Source organism: Blennius ocellaris (assembly GCF_963422515.1).
Source record: "Blennius ocellaris genome assembly, chromosome: 7".
NCBI lineage: Eukaryota > Metazoa > Chordata > Actinopteri > Blenniiformes > Blenniidae > Blennius > Blennius ocellaris.
In genome coordinates, this window is record NC_137656.1 from 4,083,099 (window position 1) to 4,100,634 (window position 17,536).

The 17,536-nt window shown below is 44.2% G+C and overlaps 2 protein-coding genes across 5 annotated transcripts in view; both read right to left on the bottom strand.

The window, feature by feature from the left end:
- Positions 1-1,934: 1,934 nt before the first annotated feature.
- man1b1b (mannosidase, alpha, class 1B, member 1b) lies at positions 1,935-12,523 on the bottom strand. Its single transcript, XM_080499368.1, has 14 exons — positions 12,272-12,523; positions 10,781-10,900; positions 10,286-10,394; positions 9,999-10,123; positions 9,550-9,680; positions 8,041-8,150; positions 6,953-7,132; positions 6,708-6,856; positions 4,715-4,903; positions 4,436-4,626; positions 4,233-4,353; positions 3,787-3,981; positions 3,540-3,671; positions 1,935-3,421 (listed from the first exon to the last, which is right to left on the bottom strand). The coding sequence occupies exons 2-14, from the start codon at positions 10,883-10,885 to the stop codon at positions 3,215-3,217; spliced, it is 1,944 nt and encodes a 647-aa protein (XP_080355494.1). The 5' UTR covers positions 10,886-10,900; positions 12,272-12,523; the 3' UTR covers positions 1,935-3,214.
- A 921-nt stretch (positions 12,524-13,444) lies between these two features.
- The window catches only part of LOC308132145 (uncharacterized protein), a 52,453-nt gene continuing 48,361 nt past the window's right edge, over positions 13,445-17,536 (bottom strand). For all 4 annotated transcript variants that reach the window (XM_080499132.1, XM_080499130.1, XM_080499131.1 and 1 more), the window contains 6 exons: positions 17,180-17,242; positions 16,880-17,045; positions 16,495-16,601; positions 16,326-16,406; positions 16,050-16,235; positions 13,445-14,953 (listed from right to left, as the gene is read on the bottom strand). In XM_080499132.1, the coding sequence (XP_080355258.1) occupies positions 14,798-14,953; positions 16,050-16,235; positions 16,326-16,406; positions 16,495-16,601; positions 16,880-17,045; positions 17,180-17,242 (759 nt within the window). In that variant the 3' untranslated portion in view covers positions 13,445-14,797. The remainder of the gene's footprint in view (positions 14,954-16,049; positions 16,236-16,325; positions 16,407-16,494; positions 16,602-16,879; positions 17,046-17,179; positions 17,243-17,536) is intronic.

Below are 17,536 nucleotides of genomic sequence, written 5' to 3' on the forward strand. Positions count from 1 at the left end.
TCTTGGTATCGGCTCCAATACAGGATACTGATCTTGGTATCGGCTCCAATACAAGATACTGATCTTGGTATCGGCTCCAATACAGGATACTGATCTCGGTGTTGGCTCCAATACAGGATACTGATCCCGGTATCGGCCTCAATACGGGATACTGATCTCGGTATCGACTCCACTACATCCAAAACATGCTATTGATGCTGTATCGGCCCCGATAATGATCCTGTATCGGTCGTCATACTCGAGACTGATCCCGATACCGGCCCCAATATATGCTACAGATCCCGGTATTGGGGCGTCGGTATCAACTGAGTGAATTCTGGGATTTTGTGTTCTTTACCAGCCGAGTAAACAGAGATTCAAGAGGCCTTCGACTGCACCACACTGCAGGACAGCGGTTCTCAACTCGTGGTTCGTGGCCCAGATGTGGGCCCCCCACCTGGCTCAGAGTCGGTGGTAGAAAACCCACCAAGGCTCTTTACGGGGATTTAAACATAGCGAGGACACAAAGTTACAGAAATGTAAACGGAAGTGCATATTTGGACCGAAATGTTCAAATCTCAGTCGACATTAATTTTATTTCATACTTGTGCATTAAAGCGACCGAGTCCTTTAGGAAAACCTGAAGCTACTGGAGAGTTTTGGGTTTAAAATAATATGCAGATAAACAGAGACCGAAAAGGGGGAATATTTACTGTTTTTATCCTTAAACTTGTTAAATTGGATGAATTTGATTGAGTTTAACGGCTGCGGCTAAACTAAAACTGCGTATTTCAGGAGGATCCGATTATGTAAACCTGGACGTCGTTCTGAGGATTGCTGCGAAAAATTAAAAAGAAAAAAACCCCAACAAAAACAAACATCACTGCTCCTGGAAAGGTTCTGCGGAGCGACACGAGGGAAATAACAAAGAGCTCTTTTGAGAATGTTGTCTGAAGCAACGTTGAAGGCACACGTGAGACGACACCGACGGCGAACAAAGAACAAAAACAGGAAGTACAAGAACAGTTTGGTCTCGAACATCAACTCAGGCAAAAAACAAAAAAAAATCATACTGAAGGACTTTGCTGCTTTGCCACGGAAATATCCCAAAAAATAAAAAATGCTCAGAGATTAAAGAGTTCACGGATCTTCCCGGAAGCGGAAAGAGTCTTTTTTTCTGCTCCTCGTCGCTCCGGTAAAAGCTGCCGACTCGTCGATCTCCGACGTCTCACGTCATCTCAGTGGAATGGCGTCGCGACTTTCCGATTAAAAGGAGCGAAGCCACAAAGTAACACCGAACACCTGCAACAGCCTCGCTTCGCTGGGAAATGTTAACGATTCAAACGAACGACAGAAGCGGGAAAGGAAGTAAAGAGGAGAAGGAGAGGTTGCTATTTACAGGGAATGACTTTGAACGGAATGGTTTGCGCAGAGAAAAGCCGCTTCTAATATACACTGCCGATACGATATATTACACGAGATACCGAGTCAGAACCAGCTTCCTCAAAGCTGTGCGACTTGATCAATGAGCGGTCGGGGAATCAGTCTCGACTTTTAAGATCCGGCTCGAGACTTTTCTATTTAATTACCTTATAGCCTGGTTCAGGCTGAACACTGAAGAGTTTTCTAGTGAAGCTGCTTTAGGTTTATGCCAAATATTCGTTTTTAAAACATCTTCTGTTTCTTTAATCAGGAATTTTTTGTTTGTTTCTTATATACAAGAAAAAAAAGGAGAATTCTTTTTTTTTTAAAAGTAACTAAATTGTATTTTATGACGACATTTTTCAAATGAGGTAAAGGGAAAACCCTTTGTTTTGTTTTTCGGTGCCCGTTTAGACGACAACGGCGCTCGGGAGTCCCCGAAAACACAACTTCGCTGAAACGCTGCGACTGTGCAAAAGTTGTGTTTTCGGGGACTCCCGAGCGCCGTTGTCGTCTAAACAATAGTTCTACTGCGGAACAAGAACGTCCCCGTGCTCGTGTGTTTATAGCGTATTGTTCTCCGTCCGCATGTGTGTGTTTGTGGTTTCATTACAACAACAACAAAAAAAGACAACAGCACCATCTGGTGGTCCGGAGTGCTAACTACATCATTTTCAGTTTTGCTGCAGTTTTCATTGAAATCAGTTTAGTTTTCGAAACGTTGCCGTGTAAACGGGAGACGAGCTCGCTGCCGCCGCACCCGAGTCTCCGCCTACTTCTTGTACGAAAAGAACAGCGTCGCGTGAGATTATCCGGGGTTTTCTCTGTGTTTTAGTTGGATTATGAGAAATTATGACAGACTTTAAAAATGTTTACTTTAAAATGTGAACGACTGACCGACGTCACTCGCTCGTCGTCGCCAGACGTCCTCTCACCTCCTCCCATTGATCATGTTGCACTCGGAGCAAGTTCTCTATTCTGAAGCTCTCGTTTCCTGTGTGGCCTGAAGGCATCACAGGCGCCACCGCAGGGTGAAGAGCTCTGTGACTCAGTGTGAGGATGAAGAGCAGCTCTCTTAGAAAGAATAGCAGCTCTACGTGAAGAGCAGCTCTATGTGAAGAAGAGCAGCTCTATGTGAAGAAGTGCAGCTCAGTTTGAAGAAGAGCAGCTCTATGTGAAGAAGAAGAAGAGCAGCTCAGTGTGAAGAAGAGCAGCTCAGTGTGAAGATCAGCTCAGTTTGAAGAAGAGCAGCTCTATGTGAAGAAGAAGAACAGCTCAGTGTGAAGAAGAGCAGCTCAGTGTGAAGAGCAGCTCAGTTTGAAGAAGATCAGCTCAGTGTGAAGAAGATCAGCTCAGTGTGAAGAAGAGCAGCTCAGTGTGAAGAAGAGCAGCTCAGAGTGAGGAGGACGTTCAGACGGAGCAGATTTGCTACAGAAGCTGCCGCCTGCAGCACGACGCTGAGAAACACGAGTTGTTCTACGATCTCTCCAAGTAAAAAAATGGTGATTTCCGTTTTCCCAACCAGCATCGGTGTGAGTCCAGGGGATTAAGACAGCTTTGATTTAAGTCACAATCAGGTTGTTTTTTTGTTTTTTTTCTATGCTCCTCTGCATTAAAACTAAATATAAATAATCACAATCTGGACCTTTTTTTCTTTTTCTTTTCCTTTTTTTAGTCAGTAGAAAACCAAGAGATGCTCTTGTTCCATCAGCCCCGACACACCAGAGAGGAAGGAGTCGTTATGGCCTGAGACCGACCCTGAGTGTGTGTGTGTGTGTGTGTGTGTGTGTGTGTGTGTGTGTGTGTGTGTGTGTCACGCACTGGAAGGCCATATGGGCAGTGGGTGGGCTTCGGTGTTGAACACGTACTGGTCCAGGCTGACGAGGTCGGGCTGCTCAGAGAACAGCAGGTACAGGTACTTGAGCGTCTCCCCCAGGAAGAAGCTCTCCATCTTGTCCCGGGGACTCGGGTAATCCGGGTCCCGCACGTTGTTGATGGACGTGAAGCCGCCGGAGGAAACCTGAGGGGGGGAGAAGCAGGCAACAACATCCATCAATAAATAAATAAACGAAGCGAAACCCGACCATTCGATTCCCAAACGTTGGCACACGTGCTCCAAGTGAAGTATCGTCACTGACCTTGGTGTAGTTGTTGAAGCTCTGCAGGATCTCCCAGCCCCACTGCTGGTACTTGTGGTCGTTGGTGAACCTGTACAGGTAGAAGAGACTCTCCACCGTCTCCGGTCGCAGGAGGTTGTGTCTGTCGGCGAGCTGGACGGAAACGGCAGAAGCCACTTTTTAAACGCTGTATAATTTCGTTTTTTATTTGAGGTTCTTGCGTTTCGCTGTGTTGAAGGTTCCTGCTTTCGACGGGATTTGTTCCAACCTTGACGTCGATGTCTCGAATGCTGCCCTGGTGCATGTTGAAGTGGACGATCTCCGGACTCAGGCCCGTCTCCATCTGGACGTACATCTGGTAGCAGGTCTCCATCAGCTCCTTGGCCAGGTCCATGTGGTCCGCGGGGAGCCCGTTGTGGGCCCCGAGGGCCAGGGTGCCCGGCAGGAAACACACCAGGTGATCCTGGAGGATCGAACGGAGGAAAAGCTCCAGGAAGATCCCGCCATCTTACTTCTATAAACCTTTCGCGCCGTAATCTGGATCAACTACCCAACATGCAGACTGCTAGTTGAGCATGCTAATGCTAATGCTACTGACAGTGGGCCATGCTTCATGCTTCCTCCTCCAAGGTAAACAGGAGTTCAGTGAACCAGTCACTGTCGGGACCACAGCTTTGGCTAATGCTAATGCTAAGAGAACGTGGAATAATTCACCATTTTGGGGCTGAACTGGCCGTGTGAGAGCTCCCCGACGAAGGTGAGGCCGTTGGGCGACGACTTCTGCAGCAGGTTCTTCTTCACGCCCTCGACGGCCTGCAGGTAGTCCTCCAGCAGTCTGGAATCAAACGGAGGCCAGATTAAACATCTGCAGCTGTCACAGATTAAAAAACACACACACACACACTCGTTGTACTCACTGGTCCTCCACCTTGCCGCCCTGGATCCACTGCTTCAGCAGGTACTCGTAGTAGCTGTCGGCTCGGGCCCCCAGGGTGTAGATCCCCTGGTGGGTGAACTGCCCGCTGTTGGTGTTGATGAACATGGGGACCAGGCCGTCCAGCTTCCCCTCCAGCTGGTGGACCTGCTTCATCACCTCGGACACGGCCGCCTGGAGGAGAGGGGTCAGAGGTCAGAGGTCAGAGGGAAGTCCTCCCACCCACCTGCTGTGACCCTGGGACCGGTCTCCAGGTCTTTACCTGGTACTGGGGGTCCTGCGTGAGGCGGCTCAGCTCCCGGAACTCCAGCTGGATGCTGGTGACTTCGGCCACCGTGCTGTCGGAGGTCCAGCGGGGAGGGTGGGCCGTGCCCTTGCCGATGTTCACGTCCGAGTAGGGGATCTTCGACGGGGTCCTGAAGGCCGGCATGAGCCTGGAGCCGATGTCTTTCTGTTGACGGAGGCGGACAGAGTACTGATTTTATATTCCCTCGACATGTCCGCACCGTGACTGATCGCCAGCAACAATTATGCTTCTCAAACTTCTGGCGTGACGCGCCGAAGCATGATGGGATATTTCCTCTGTGTCAACCAGAAGTTCAGACTAAGTCATAGGAGGGCTGGGATGTGCAATCCATCATGATTTGTTAAAGGAAGTGTCAATCAAATCTGGAACACGCCCCTTTGAAATGCTTTGACTGGGACCTATGAAAACATCCAGCAGGAGTGTCACACACATTTTAATACCGTATCGCCATCTCTGGCTCTCATAACCCGTTTTCACACTTGAAATGTTGTCATGGAAACGGAGCTTTGACTTTGACAAACCTCTCTTTCTTCTCTCCGCTATCTGTTTTGAAACATGTGGCGAGAGCTGGAACAGGAAGCAGCTGCTTTCCGAGACTAAACATCAGCCGTGAGGCCTGAACTCAACCCCGAGCTGTGTACGAGCACTGAATCAGGAGGTTAGCGGGGATTATTCCACATTGGGGATTAGAGAGAGAGAGAGAGAGAGAGAGATGCCTCGGCCGACAGATTACATCTGAATGTGGAGGGCTTTTAACTCTGAGAAACATCTGCAGAAATTACAGGTTTTCGCGGGTTTCTATTTTTGCTCTTCTGCGAAATCCGATGTATTTTTGTCTCCAGACGGCGGCTGTGATGTTCCTGTCAGGGCCGTCAGGAGGTCACTGTCAAGCCTGCAGCTCCAGGGGGAGGGAGGAGGAGGTTTTGAAGTGTAGAAACAAAAGCGGTGTTCAGTTGCTGAGAGGTTGGAGAAGTTTGAAAAATATCTGGGACAGCTACTGGAATTAAATCATTTATTACAGGAAGCAGACTGTTACACTGCTGGGATCTCATTCAGTTTGATTTACTTCTTATGTATGTGAATAAATATCAAATCAACCAGTCAGATCTTCCATCTACTTTAAACAACGGAGCATAAAGGTGAGGGAAAAAAAAACTGAGCTCAGCCACGACTTTTTTCTTCACACTATTTCTGAAAATATTAAATACTGAAGTTACTTTGGGAAATAACTCTCGAGTTCTTTTTTGATTTCTTCTCTCTGTTTGTCCTGTTAATGAGCCGTTACAACTATGTGGGTCAAACTAACTCGTTAAATTAGTCTTGGGAAAGATGCTTTATAATCTGGATTATGTGACGTTACATCAATTAGCGGGAGGAAGATGCTCTATAATCTGGATTACGTGAAGTTGCATCAGTTCAGCGAGGAGGAAGGTACTAAATATTCTCGATGCGACGACAGGAAGAAGCAGAAACAAAAGCACGCAGACAGTTCTTGGAGGGGGAGGCTAACGGCCGTGGAAGCCCGCTAATGCTAACCAGGAGGAGAAATGCTAACGCTGTCCGAAAGGTCCGAGTGAGTTCGGGATTAAGAAACTGACCTCCAGTAAACAGCGAGTTGTGGATATGTTGGGCTTTTCTATTTTCTCTATGAAAGCACATTGGAATGACTGTAATGTATTTAAAAATGTCTTTTTTTAATTAAAAAAAAAAAGATGTCTGCGAGGTAAGTCGATTTGAAAGCTGCGTGTCAATCATTTGTGTAACAGGACGGCCTTGTGTGATAAAGGAGTTTGTGATATTCTTATGCTTGCACTGTCACAACCGACAAAGAATCCAGAAGAGAAACCAAAACACACCAACATAAAGCACAGTTAGGACGATAAATCAGTATTTCAGAGAAAAGAAAGCAAAAAAAAAAGAAGAAGGAGCGAGTTGTGTTTGTGCTCACGGCTTTATCCAGGAACAGGGCGTCTCCGGTCAGGTGGTAGGTGCTGAGCAGGCCGCCCAGGATGCGGATGGTGCTTTCGAACAGGTTGACGTCCACGTTTCTGTTGAAGGAGAGCTCCGTGGAGACCCACGCTCTGGCTTCCTCGAACTCTGCCGCAACGGAAGGGGCGGGGGAGGGGGACGTTTTTACAACTCGTACATCTCAGACTGGCGTGGCGGCGCGAAGGAACCTGCAGCGATCTGTACCTTCCTTCAGCCCGAGGATCCACATGGTGTCCAGGGCGTCGATGAGGGTCAGGCCCAGGCCGAACCACTCGCTGTACGACTTGGAGATGGGCCGGAGCTCGTCGTGGCCCCACGAGAACTCTTTGTAGCCCTTCCAGGCGTGTCGGAAGGCGTCCCGCACCGCCTCCAGCCGGCTGGCCTCTGGACACACAGGAGGGGGGGGGGGGGGGGGTGACAGGATGGGAGACAGGACGGGAACGTCAATGAATAGAATAGAATAGCGCTTTATTCCTCCCCAGGGGGAAACACAAACTTACAACAGCTCAAGGTAAAAAGGTGCAGAAATTATAAAATTTAAGAATTAAAATATGTAAACGTATGTAAATATCTAAACAAGAGCAAAAAGAGCACAAAAAATAGAATAAGTAAAAATAAAAAAAAAATAAAACAATCCAGTAAGTAAAGAAATCCTCTAAAAATAGAGTAAATTGACAGAATTGATATACACACAGTGGAGATAGGTAGAAACTGAGATGTAAGATCAGGTCAGAGGAAGGAACCTTTTCACTTCAGTTTGCTATTTTTTTTTTTTTTTAAACACGCATTTCTGGGGAGCGAGCCAGCCTTGCAATACTGCTTTGTGCCACCAGATGGTGTCGTGAGTCCTTCCAAAGCACACAAATATAAACCCGAGGGAACATGGACGCAATCAAATCATGAACTGTGGACTTTTTAGTGACAATTTACAAATGTTCAACTGAAAACTCGTTGTTTTGCATTAACACGACAACATTTAGGAAACTATTTCAGTTCCTACGGAAATGGCAGGAACTCCGAAAACGATGTAGACTATGAGTCATGACAATCTCGAGGCACACATTGTCGTTATTTATAACTATTCGTTATAACTATTAACTGGAGCGTTGCACGCCCAATAGCGGCGTTTCAGAAAAGTTGCATCCCCCCCCTCCGTTTCCACAGAGACGTCGCGTCTTCAGTAGCTCCCGGCACCGTTGTCGTGGAAACGGACACCACAAAACACTCCTTTTACGTTCTGTGTTTACACGTGAAGGAGGCGTTGAGCAGTGGGTTAGAAAGCGGGACGATACCTGAGTGGTTGCTGGGTCTGGTTTTCTGCTGGACGGATGAATTGTCCTTGTTCTCTCCGTCCTTCGTTGCCTCGGTTCCCTGCTCAGTGTCGATCACGGCTCCATGCCAGCTGGAGGACAGATGTCACATTTAAAAAGACAAAAAAACCCCCACAAAGATCTGAGCTCCTCTGGTGTCTGGAGCTGGTGGAGGTTTCTCGTTTCTATGTCATTTTAATCGAAATTAAAAATGCAGAACATGGGCTGCATGTAGTTAACACATTACATCAAGTGTATAAAAAATGCATATTAAATCTATTTGTGAATACAAAAAAAGCGAAGCACGTTGTGTTTCAATAAATTATGAAGGTTTGGGATTTAAAGATTTCTTCATATCTTTAAAAGTTTAATGCATCATGATATTGTAGGAGAATAAAGCTAATCGGAATTGTAGATCCACTGTAAAATCATAAATTATAACAAGTAAAAATACAGAAGTCCATGTTTAGTGAATTACATCAAAGTTTATTAGTAATCTATATTACTGAAAAGTATCTTTATTTCCCTTTTTCAAATATTCCTATTCGTGAAAATCATGTATTTCAAAGACGGTTATTTCCAGTTCCGTGTTTTTTTGTTTTTCCTCGCAGAATAGCTCACGATAAAGAAAGAACAAGTGTAAATACATTTGATTTAATCAAACTGAATATAATCATTACAAACCGCAGATATAAATTGAGTGTTAAGATAAAACCATGAATCATCTCAGGGCTTTATACGAGGACAAATCTGATATTTTATTACCGTATTCTCTGGACTTCAAGTCGCTGTTTTAGTTATTTGGTTGCACATGCGATTTATGTATTAAAATATAGCGGAACATACCATGTTAGACCACAAGATGTCACCGTCTGACAACAGAAAGCTGCTACAACACTACAGAAAAACCTCCTTTTAATGCTGCACTTGGTTAAATGTCCGGAAACAATATGTACATGGTCTTGACAGGAAAACTCCTTTTTATATATTTTTTGAGAATTAAATAGTCGAAAAATAATTGTGTCTTCACTGACATGTTCTATTTTTTCTATTCTTGATAGTTTCGGGGCTGTGAAAATACAGAATCTGATAATAATAATAATAATAATAATAATGCATTGGGAACTGAGAAAGCTAAATCAGTGTGAAGAAGCTCTGATCACTATTAAAGCCACATTTCAAGTTAAACTGTTTTTTCTGTTGCTTTTGCATTTCAGGTAAGATTCTCATTTCCGCGGCAAACTTTTGAAACGGCAAACTTTTGAAACGACCAACCAAGTTGGCTTGCTATTACAAGTCCCAGGACAATATGTACGGCACGTAAAGAACTATTTATTACAGGCGTGGCGTGCATTCACAGCTGAATTCCCCCCCTAAGCATCGTTGTCGTGGAAACGGAGGCCCAAAACGCAACAAAAGTATCGCGTTTTCACTTGAACTCTTTCTTTTGATGAGTGGTTTCTCTCTCTCTATTCTCGTTTCCAGGCTGACCTGATGACGCCCTGCTCCTCCTCTCCTCTCTTCCTGCCCTCGGCTGCTTTGTCGTCCACCGCCGAAGCGTTTCCTCTCTTCTGCAGACGGTTTATCAGCACAGGCGGCCCTCTCTTATTGGACAGTTTCCTCTGGGGGAAAAAACGCAGAGACGAGAAATCCTGACTTCATCTTTGAAAAAAAAAAAGTCAGTTATTTCTCAAAACATTTCAAGCAATTTGAAATATAGTTTTTTTTTTCATGTTTTACATAAAAGAGATAAATTCAACAGTCATCAAAATAAAAACTGTGAATATTCGTGGAGCGAAAAGGTGTGTGTGTGTGTGTGTGTGTGTGTGTGTGTGTGTGTGTGTGTGTGTGTGTGTGTGTGTGTGTGTGTGTGTGTGTGTGTGTGTGTGTGTGTGTGTGTGTGTGTGTGTGTGTGTGTGTGTGTGTGTGTGTGTGTGTACCTGTGAGGGTTGTTCTGGCAGTGGAACACGGCTCTCTTTGACTTTCTCTGGCTCGGGAAGCATTTGTGGGATGACGAAGGGCTTCAGGAGGTTTTCGTCTGTGCTCTGTTCGCTTTGTGGAATGCCTGAAAAAAACGACGACGCCAAACATCATCATCGTCATCATCATCATCATTATTCATGTAGTTATAATTAGGAATATTCACTTTGGATGGTCTCGACATATAATATAATCTGGTATTTAAAGTCCTGGATCTCAAACTGTGTTCATATGATCCTATAAAAACCTGTGAGGTGTTCGCTGACGGTGGGATATGAAGCCATCCCACAGATGAAGAGGAGGACGAGGGTGAAGAGGATGAGGCTCCGCTGCAGCCGGGACAGCTGCTTCCATTTCTGAAGGAGGACGAGGACGAAGGATGAGGGACAGAAGACAGAGGACGGCTCCGTTTCACTCTGTACACTACACATCTTGGGTTTTTTTTTATCCTAAAGGTTAAAGCCGTAATAATAAAGAGCTGCAGCACTGTCGCCCCAGAACTCAACAAAAGTTTTCCATTCTTACTTAAATCTGAGATATTTTTGTTTCCCCCGATTAGTTTAAACAGAATATCTTCTGTTGGGTCAAAACAAACTTATTTGAGGCGAGTCGCAGCTTTTGGAAAATGGCCGTCGGCTTTTATGGAAGACGTGGCGACACAACGTGATCAGAGGGTTGTTGTTCAGATCATCTCGTTTCCCCCACAGATGGAGGTTAAGAGGAGGCGGGGCGGAGGACTCACCCTCCAGCAGGACTGCCTCCTCCACTGCTTGCCGTTGTTGTAGCTTCCACTTCCCTGTCCTGATAAGCTTATCGACACATAGTCCTGTCGGGACGGTGAGAGCATGTCTGTGAGCGAGCCCTGTGGGGGGGAGGAAGAGGAGTGAGTGATTTAGTTATCGATTCATTGGTTAATAACTTTTTTTTTCTTTTTTTCTTCAGATTTTCAACAAATCTGTCGCATCTGGCTGTATTCTAGCAGCAGAAGCAGCCAATATATTGGCCTTGTTTTGCGTCACATGCCCCACAAGACAAGTCAATGCTTTCAGCAACACAGCTGGCGAAAGGTCCAAGAGACAGATGAGAAGGGCAAACTTCATGAAAAATGTCATCCAGAAGTGTGGAAGCGCTTCATACTGAATCCACAAAACAACAACAACTAATCAATTCGCACAACAAGAGCAATCGGAGATTTCTGACTTCCGCCAAAGGTTGACCTGGACTCTGACAAAAAAAAAAAAAAAATTCCAGACAACCTCAAATTTATTGACATCTTCCATGGCCTAATATCTAGATGTGGTGAAAATGTCAAATTCCTGCGATCTTGCCAACAGTCATACAAACAAATATAGTCCAATGACCAAATCCTTCTGTTGTATACAGTATATGTATGTATGTTTTGTAGTAGCCTATGTCGAATACTGTTCCAAACGGTACATCATTTGAAATTTTAAAACAGAGTTTTTAAATTTCCTGCAAAAAAAATTCATAAATTATCTTTTTTGACATCGACTGCAAATTTATTTCACTCAAAAACTAGATTGTGTTTCACAATTTCTCATCAGCCCCTTTTCATGTTTATATCTGGTCTGAAGTCGTATTTCATGACTCTTGTAGGGGTTCCCAGATTCCACACATTTATTCATATACATTTCTCATAATTGTTTCCTCTTAATCCACAGAGACGCTGCCACATGTGGTATGTGAATAAAAGGTGAAATACTGAAATAATCAGGCAAACATTGCTTCTTCCCATTTAAACAGTGTGCTTTGGAGTTATTGTGGTATTTAAATCAGCAGCAATATTAACATTTTCGTTAAAATTATGATTTTATGGTTCAAAACAGGCTGCCATGCAAGTTAATAATCAACAGGCTAGTTTATTGACATTTGGCTTCAACTGTGTCCACGCTGCATGAATAATGAGTAAATGTTAAAAACGTCTATTAATGCGAAACAAAGCATGAGTTTGGCTTTAATTCTGGAGCCTGGTACAGCAGCGGTCGCTCCATCAATTATTAGCGGGCTCGCGTGAACGTTCGCGCGGACTCGTCGCCAACTCGACACCGAGGCTGGAGTCGAGGCCTACACAGCACCCACCACCCACCACCCCCCGAAAAGAAATAACAGCCGAGCAGTTTCAGAGCAGAACAGAAACATTCACGGACGAACAACGTGTCGCTCGGGAGTCACACAGGGGAGGTAAAGCCACGACTTTGTGAACCGCACTGACCTTTTAAAGCGTGTGTAGAGAGGCAGATGCTCCGTGGGGTCCGGCGGCGGGAGGGAAGCGGAAGGCAGTCCGGGTTCCAGCGGTTGCGTTAGCGGGACGTCAGTGGCACGGCTCCGGGGGTCTCCTCATGTTTAAAGCCCTTCAACCAGACCGGTGCCGCGCAGAACCACGCAGCCTCGCAATAATCGAACATTTACACGTCATAAAAAGTATCAAAAATAGGTATTTTCTGAGCCACTTGTAGCTCTGATGCTGAAGCTTCTCTGAAAACAAGCGTGATCCAAGGGCGCGTTCAAGACCTCCGCGGGAACGTCGGAAATTATAGCTCTCCACAGCCCCATGACTACAATACGCTTTCATTTTCAATAACAAAATGTAAAGTTGTTTTTCACGAATTCACGCATTCATATCGCTATAGACGTACGAAAAGAATTGTTTTAAGTTTCAAAACTGAGAAGTTATGTGAATAAGAATATAGCCTTCATGTCCTGAGAAATATTAATTATCAAAATTCCAGATGAATGAGTAGCGCACTAGCTCGTGATGCTAACTAGGGTGCTAACCTGCATCAGCAAGCGAAAAGAGAATGTTTATTTTAAAAAAGAAAATGGATTTCTTTTCTGCATCCAAATAAACAAAAAAGTTTAGTTTAAATTTAAAAGTTAAAAATGTCACTATTCTCACCAGTCCAACCCACTTAAGCTCCAAAATGCTTCAAATTGATTATTTGGATTATTTTGCAAAGTTAGCAACAATTATACACCAAAAGTATCAGCAGATTCTAAAAATGGGAAGCTTTAAGCAGCAGATTGCAGAGTTTTAACAAGTTAAAGGTAAAAGTGTAGAGACACCACCTTGTGGTTCACTGTGGTACTGCAAGCAATGGCGAGCTAGTTAACTCGTTAACCCGTTAACTTCAGTACGTTACTGCAACGCAACATTCAAGCGTTCAAGGTGACATCTCAAAATGCATTTTCTCTATTAAAATCTTTATTTAAGGTAACATTTTCAGTTTAATGACTGAGCTCATTAAATATTCCAAAGTGTACCCAATCAGTAAACTACAGCAACCAGGAAGAGAACAAGCCAGGTGTCAAATTACAATTGCTCAAAGAAAGAAAGAAAAAAAGTGCTAGTTTAAGACAGATGACGAGAGACCAGACCGCATTACAGAAAAGTGTTTTTAATCAGTAAAAGCTGCTTTAGTGAGATTCATAACAGAAAAAAAAAAATACATCCTGAAATTAAGCATAATAGAAATATTTAACATATGATCATTTGTTTCCGCTTGGGCTGAAAAAAATCTGGTGAAAAGGTCTGAATGTTGCTTTGTAATGTATTCCAAAGTGCTCTTCCTCTCATAATCAATTACATTATTTGAATTTGTTGATTGCAGAATACGTCTTTGATACTTAAAACTGTCATTTTGAATTCGCAGAGCATGTGAATTATATACCTCGTGTTCACATCACAATAATGGTAAATGTACGTTACACTGAAATGCAGCTTTCGTCGCCGGTGATCAAACCAGGAACCTGGACATCATAAATTATTAACAGCTCATGTCTGACGATGAAGGAGGAAGAATATCTACAACAGGACGTATTTACAACCAGTTCAAAAGTTAACTTAATCACCTGAGTATTGGTGAACAAACATTCTACCACGACAGGAAAGGAGCACGAAACACGAGTACAACATCGAGCTCCGTCGGTAAAATATACACTTTTCAAAACGTATAAACTCATTTCCAAGAGGTAAAACAGACCTGAACGCGTCACATCGTGCAAACATTCGCTCGAAACGTTGGGAGAAAACAAAAAAAGTGAAACATCGCAAAATAAAGAAACACTCATAACGAATGAGCATGGATGAGTTAAAGCCTCGTACTGACAAATATTTTACAGAATTTAACATTTTCTCCTTTCTTCAAAGAAAGCTTCTTTATTGAACCACACTTGTTTTGTAACTTGTCAAAACTTTGTTTCAAACCTGAAGACAAGATAAAGCAGTAACTTGGTTAATTGTGGGGAGATTAAAAAAACAAAAACAAAGCGGTAACTTGGTTTAACAATAGAAAATCGGAGTCAGTAAGACGAATATTATCAGAGTTTTTACAGAAAAATAAAGCAGATGTGTATCTGGAATTTCCTTCATATTAAATTTTTCTTACTGGCTCGTGCAGCAGGAGAAATTTTTTTTTTTTAATCAAATGTATGAAGCTCCTGTAATACATCCATGCTCATCAAGTGTCACCACAACACACACACACACGCTCGCACACACACACACACACACACTAGGAGCCGATGTACCTGAATGTGGAGCTCTGATATAAATAAGCAGGTTTTATCAACACAAACAAAATGTACAAAACAGATTTATGAAACATCCCTGCTCTGGAGGTCAGTCTGCACGCAGAAACAGCTGCTCGGCCCCATTCGGTGGCGAGGTTTTCGGACGTGGGCACGTCTCGCCGGACCCCCGGGCGAGACTGGATGGGGGGGGGGGACGGGAGAGGCGTACCTAGCTGAAGCACGCCGGCCCCACGCTGAAGCCAAACTCCTGAGTCACGTCTCGGCTCCCGAACACGGCCACGTCCCGGAGAGGCAGCAGCTGCAGGTCGTCGCTCTCAAACTGAAACACGGCCTCACGACCGCCCGAGTCCAGATCCTCCAGCGGCTGCGGGGCGACGAAGAGCCGGGAACAACGCTCAGAAATCAACAAATTCGTGTGTTTGATGTCGCTTTTTCTTTGTCTATTAGCATTTGATTTGAAAATCTGAGGAATGATCAATTCTGAGGATTCTGAGGATCTCGGGTATATCATTTTCTCCTAGTGGTCACTTGTGGTATCGCATGCAAAAATTCAAGGCTCGGAATTTCTTTTTCTCTTAACTTTACAAATGTATGGAGACGTATTGGATACCCTTTGCACATAAGATAAAGATAACTACTCCAAAATATTTTCAATTTAAAGACTAAAATGTTGATTAAAAATGCTTTTAAAAATTGTGAAAATATAGAGTGAAAATGCTTGAAGAGAATGTCCCTTTTTTAGCATATGGCTTTAAATATAAGCACGTCTGAGGAAAATTAAATACTTTAATTAACCAGAAATCTTAGCATATTATAAAGATAATTGGATTTTTGGACTTTCACCTGAACAGAAAGTAACCACGTCAGACTTCTGAGTTGTGCATGTGCACAAGTGGCCACTTGTGGTATTACATGGAGAAACAGAGGCTCGGATTAAATTTTTAGTATGTCTTTACAAATCCATGCAGATGTTGCCCATTGTGTATTAAAAAAAATTGAAAGATTTGGAATTTGTATAATAAAGAGAGTTTGAAAAATTATGTCTTTTCTGTATCTTTTCTCTGTTTTAGGATTTAACAAATGTTTAAGCACATTAGAGGAAAATAAAATAAAGTTAAATAAGAATAAGCTACACTGAGGTTGTGATTTGATAAATCTTATTTGTGGATTTTACCAGAGTGGTCTTTATGGTATTACATGCAAAAATGAACTGAAAATCAAGAAAAATAATATTCTTTTTAAACAGGCAGCCAGGATAGTAAACTTTGTGCCTCGGCACTTTAAGATACAGGCTCACAGAATAAAACAACCTTTATGAGCTGTGAACAACACAACTTTGAAGTTTCTGATTATGTCTTTGAATGTAGCGTCAAATCTGCCGTCTTAAGTCTTAAGTCGCGCAGTGGGAGGGGTTTAGCCAGTGTGGGGGAAAAAAATCAGAAAAGCTCCAAGTCACCCACCACACAGTCCCGCAGCGTCCCCAGGTAGCTCTGCCTCCGGGAGTCTGCCAGGAAGCGGACCTCCCGCTGGCTGCGGCCCTGTCCATGTCCTGGTCCACAGGAGTACGAGACGGTCTGAGAGGAGAACCTGCTGTGGAGCCGCAGGAACCTCATCTGGACCACATCTGCACCTCCGACGTACTCAAACTGCAGATGGAAGTTGCGATTTCAGAAAACAGAAGTGGAAATCCATCTCGGATTAAAAAAAAAAAGAAAAGATCTGGATGGGATCGTCACCTGGAAGCCGTCCTCCACTGCGCTGAGCCAATGAAACGACGCCTCACTTCCTGAATCCTTCAGCCAGGGTTTCACTGGAACCTGAGGAGCAGCAGAAAGCCCCGGATGGTTTAAACAAACCCCCGGCAGGACAAGATTCAATCACGTTCCATCTTCTCGGCGCCGATACCTGGGACTGGACTGGAGACAGGCAGGTTTTCGGCTCCGCTGCGAAGTCGCAAAAAACCTGAAAGGCATCGGCCGGACTCCCCTGGTTAGGATCGATGTAGTAAATACCTGAAAGGAGACGCACGTCAAAAGCCACGGTGATCAGAGCTGTGAGCATCAGCAGAGTCAAGAGAGTACCGGCCGTTATGGAGAACCAGCTTCTAACTGGGAAATTAAACAAATATGTGCGGTGACGGCAGCTTCCGTGAACGTCTCCATCAATCACAGCAAGTTTCTGAGGGAACCCCTTTGTTAGCATGAAAGACCGGACTCAACAATCTGGATTGAAGGTGACTGAAGTTTTTCTTTAGACAACTTCCTGGTCTTTCCTGCCTCCCCTCCCTCACCATCGGTGGAGTTGGGCCGGGCGAGCCACAGCTCCAGACACGTGGTCGCCGGATGCTTCCTGCTGCCGTCAGGCGGGTCGATGAACCAGCGGAGATCCCCCTGAAGGGAGTCCAGCAGGGTCTGGACCAGGACGTAGTTCGGCCGGTCCGACATGAGCGTGAGCTCCTGGAATGATCGGAGAGCGGGATTATGGAAGGAAACTCCAGAAGCGTTTGTACGTCACTCCGTGACGGTTTCTCGGGTTTAGCGTTGCAGCGTTAGCGCAAAGCTAATGTGAATAAATGAAGATTGTCGTTTACCTTCAGCTGGGTCAGAGTGAGGTTCAGCGAAGGTCCCGGGGGTCCGGGTGCACCACGATGACCCTGACAAACACAATTAAAACGTGTGAGGCATTGAATTTACCAGACTGTTAGCATTAGCATGTATCGACAGTCGCTACGATTAGCATTAGCTTCTCTTTCAAAGATTAGATTCGATTCAACTTTATTGTCATTACAAATGCAATGAAATGCAGGTTAGCATCTAACCAGAAGTGCAATATCGCAAGTATCAGATATTATACACAGATACATATATATGCATACCAATGTACATTCATATATATATATATACATACATACATACATATACACTGATACACACATACACATAAATAA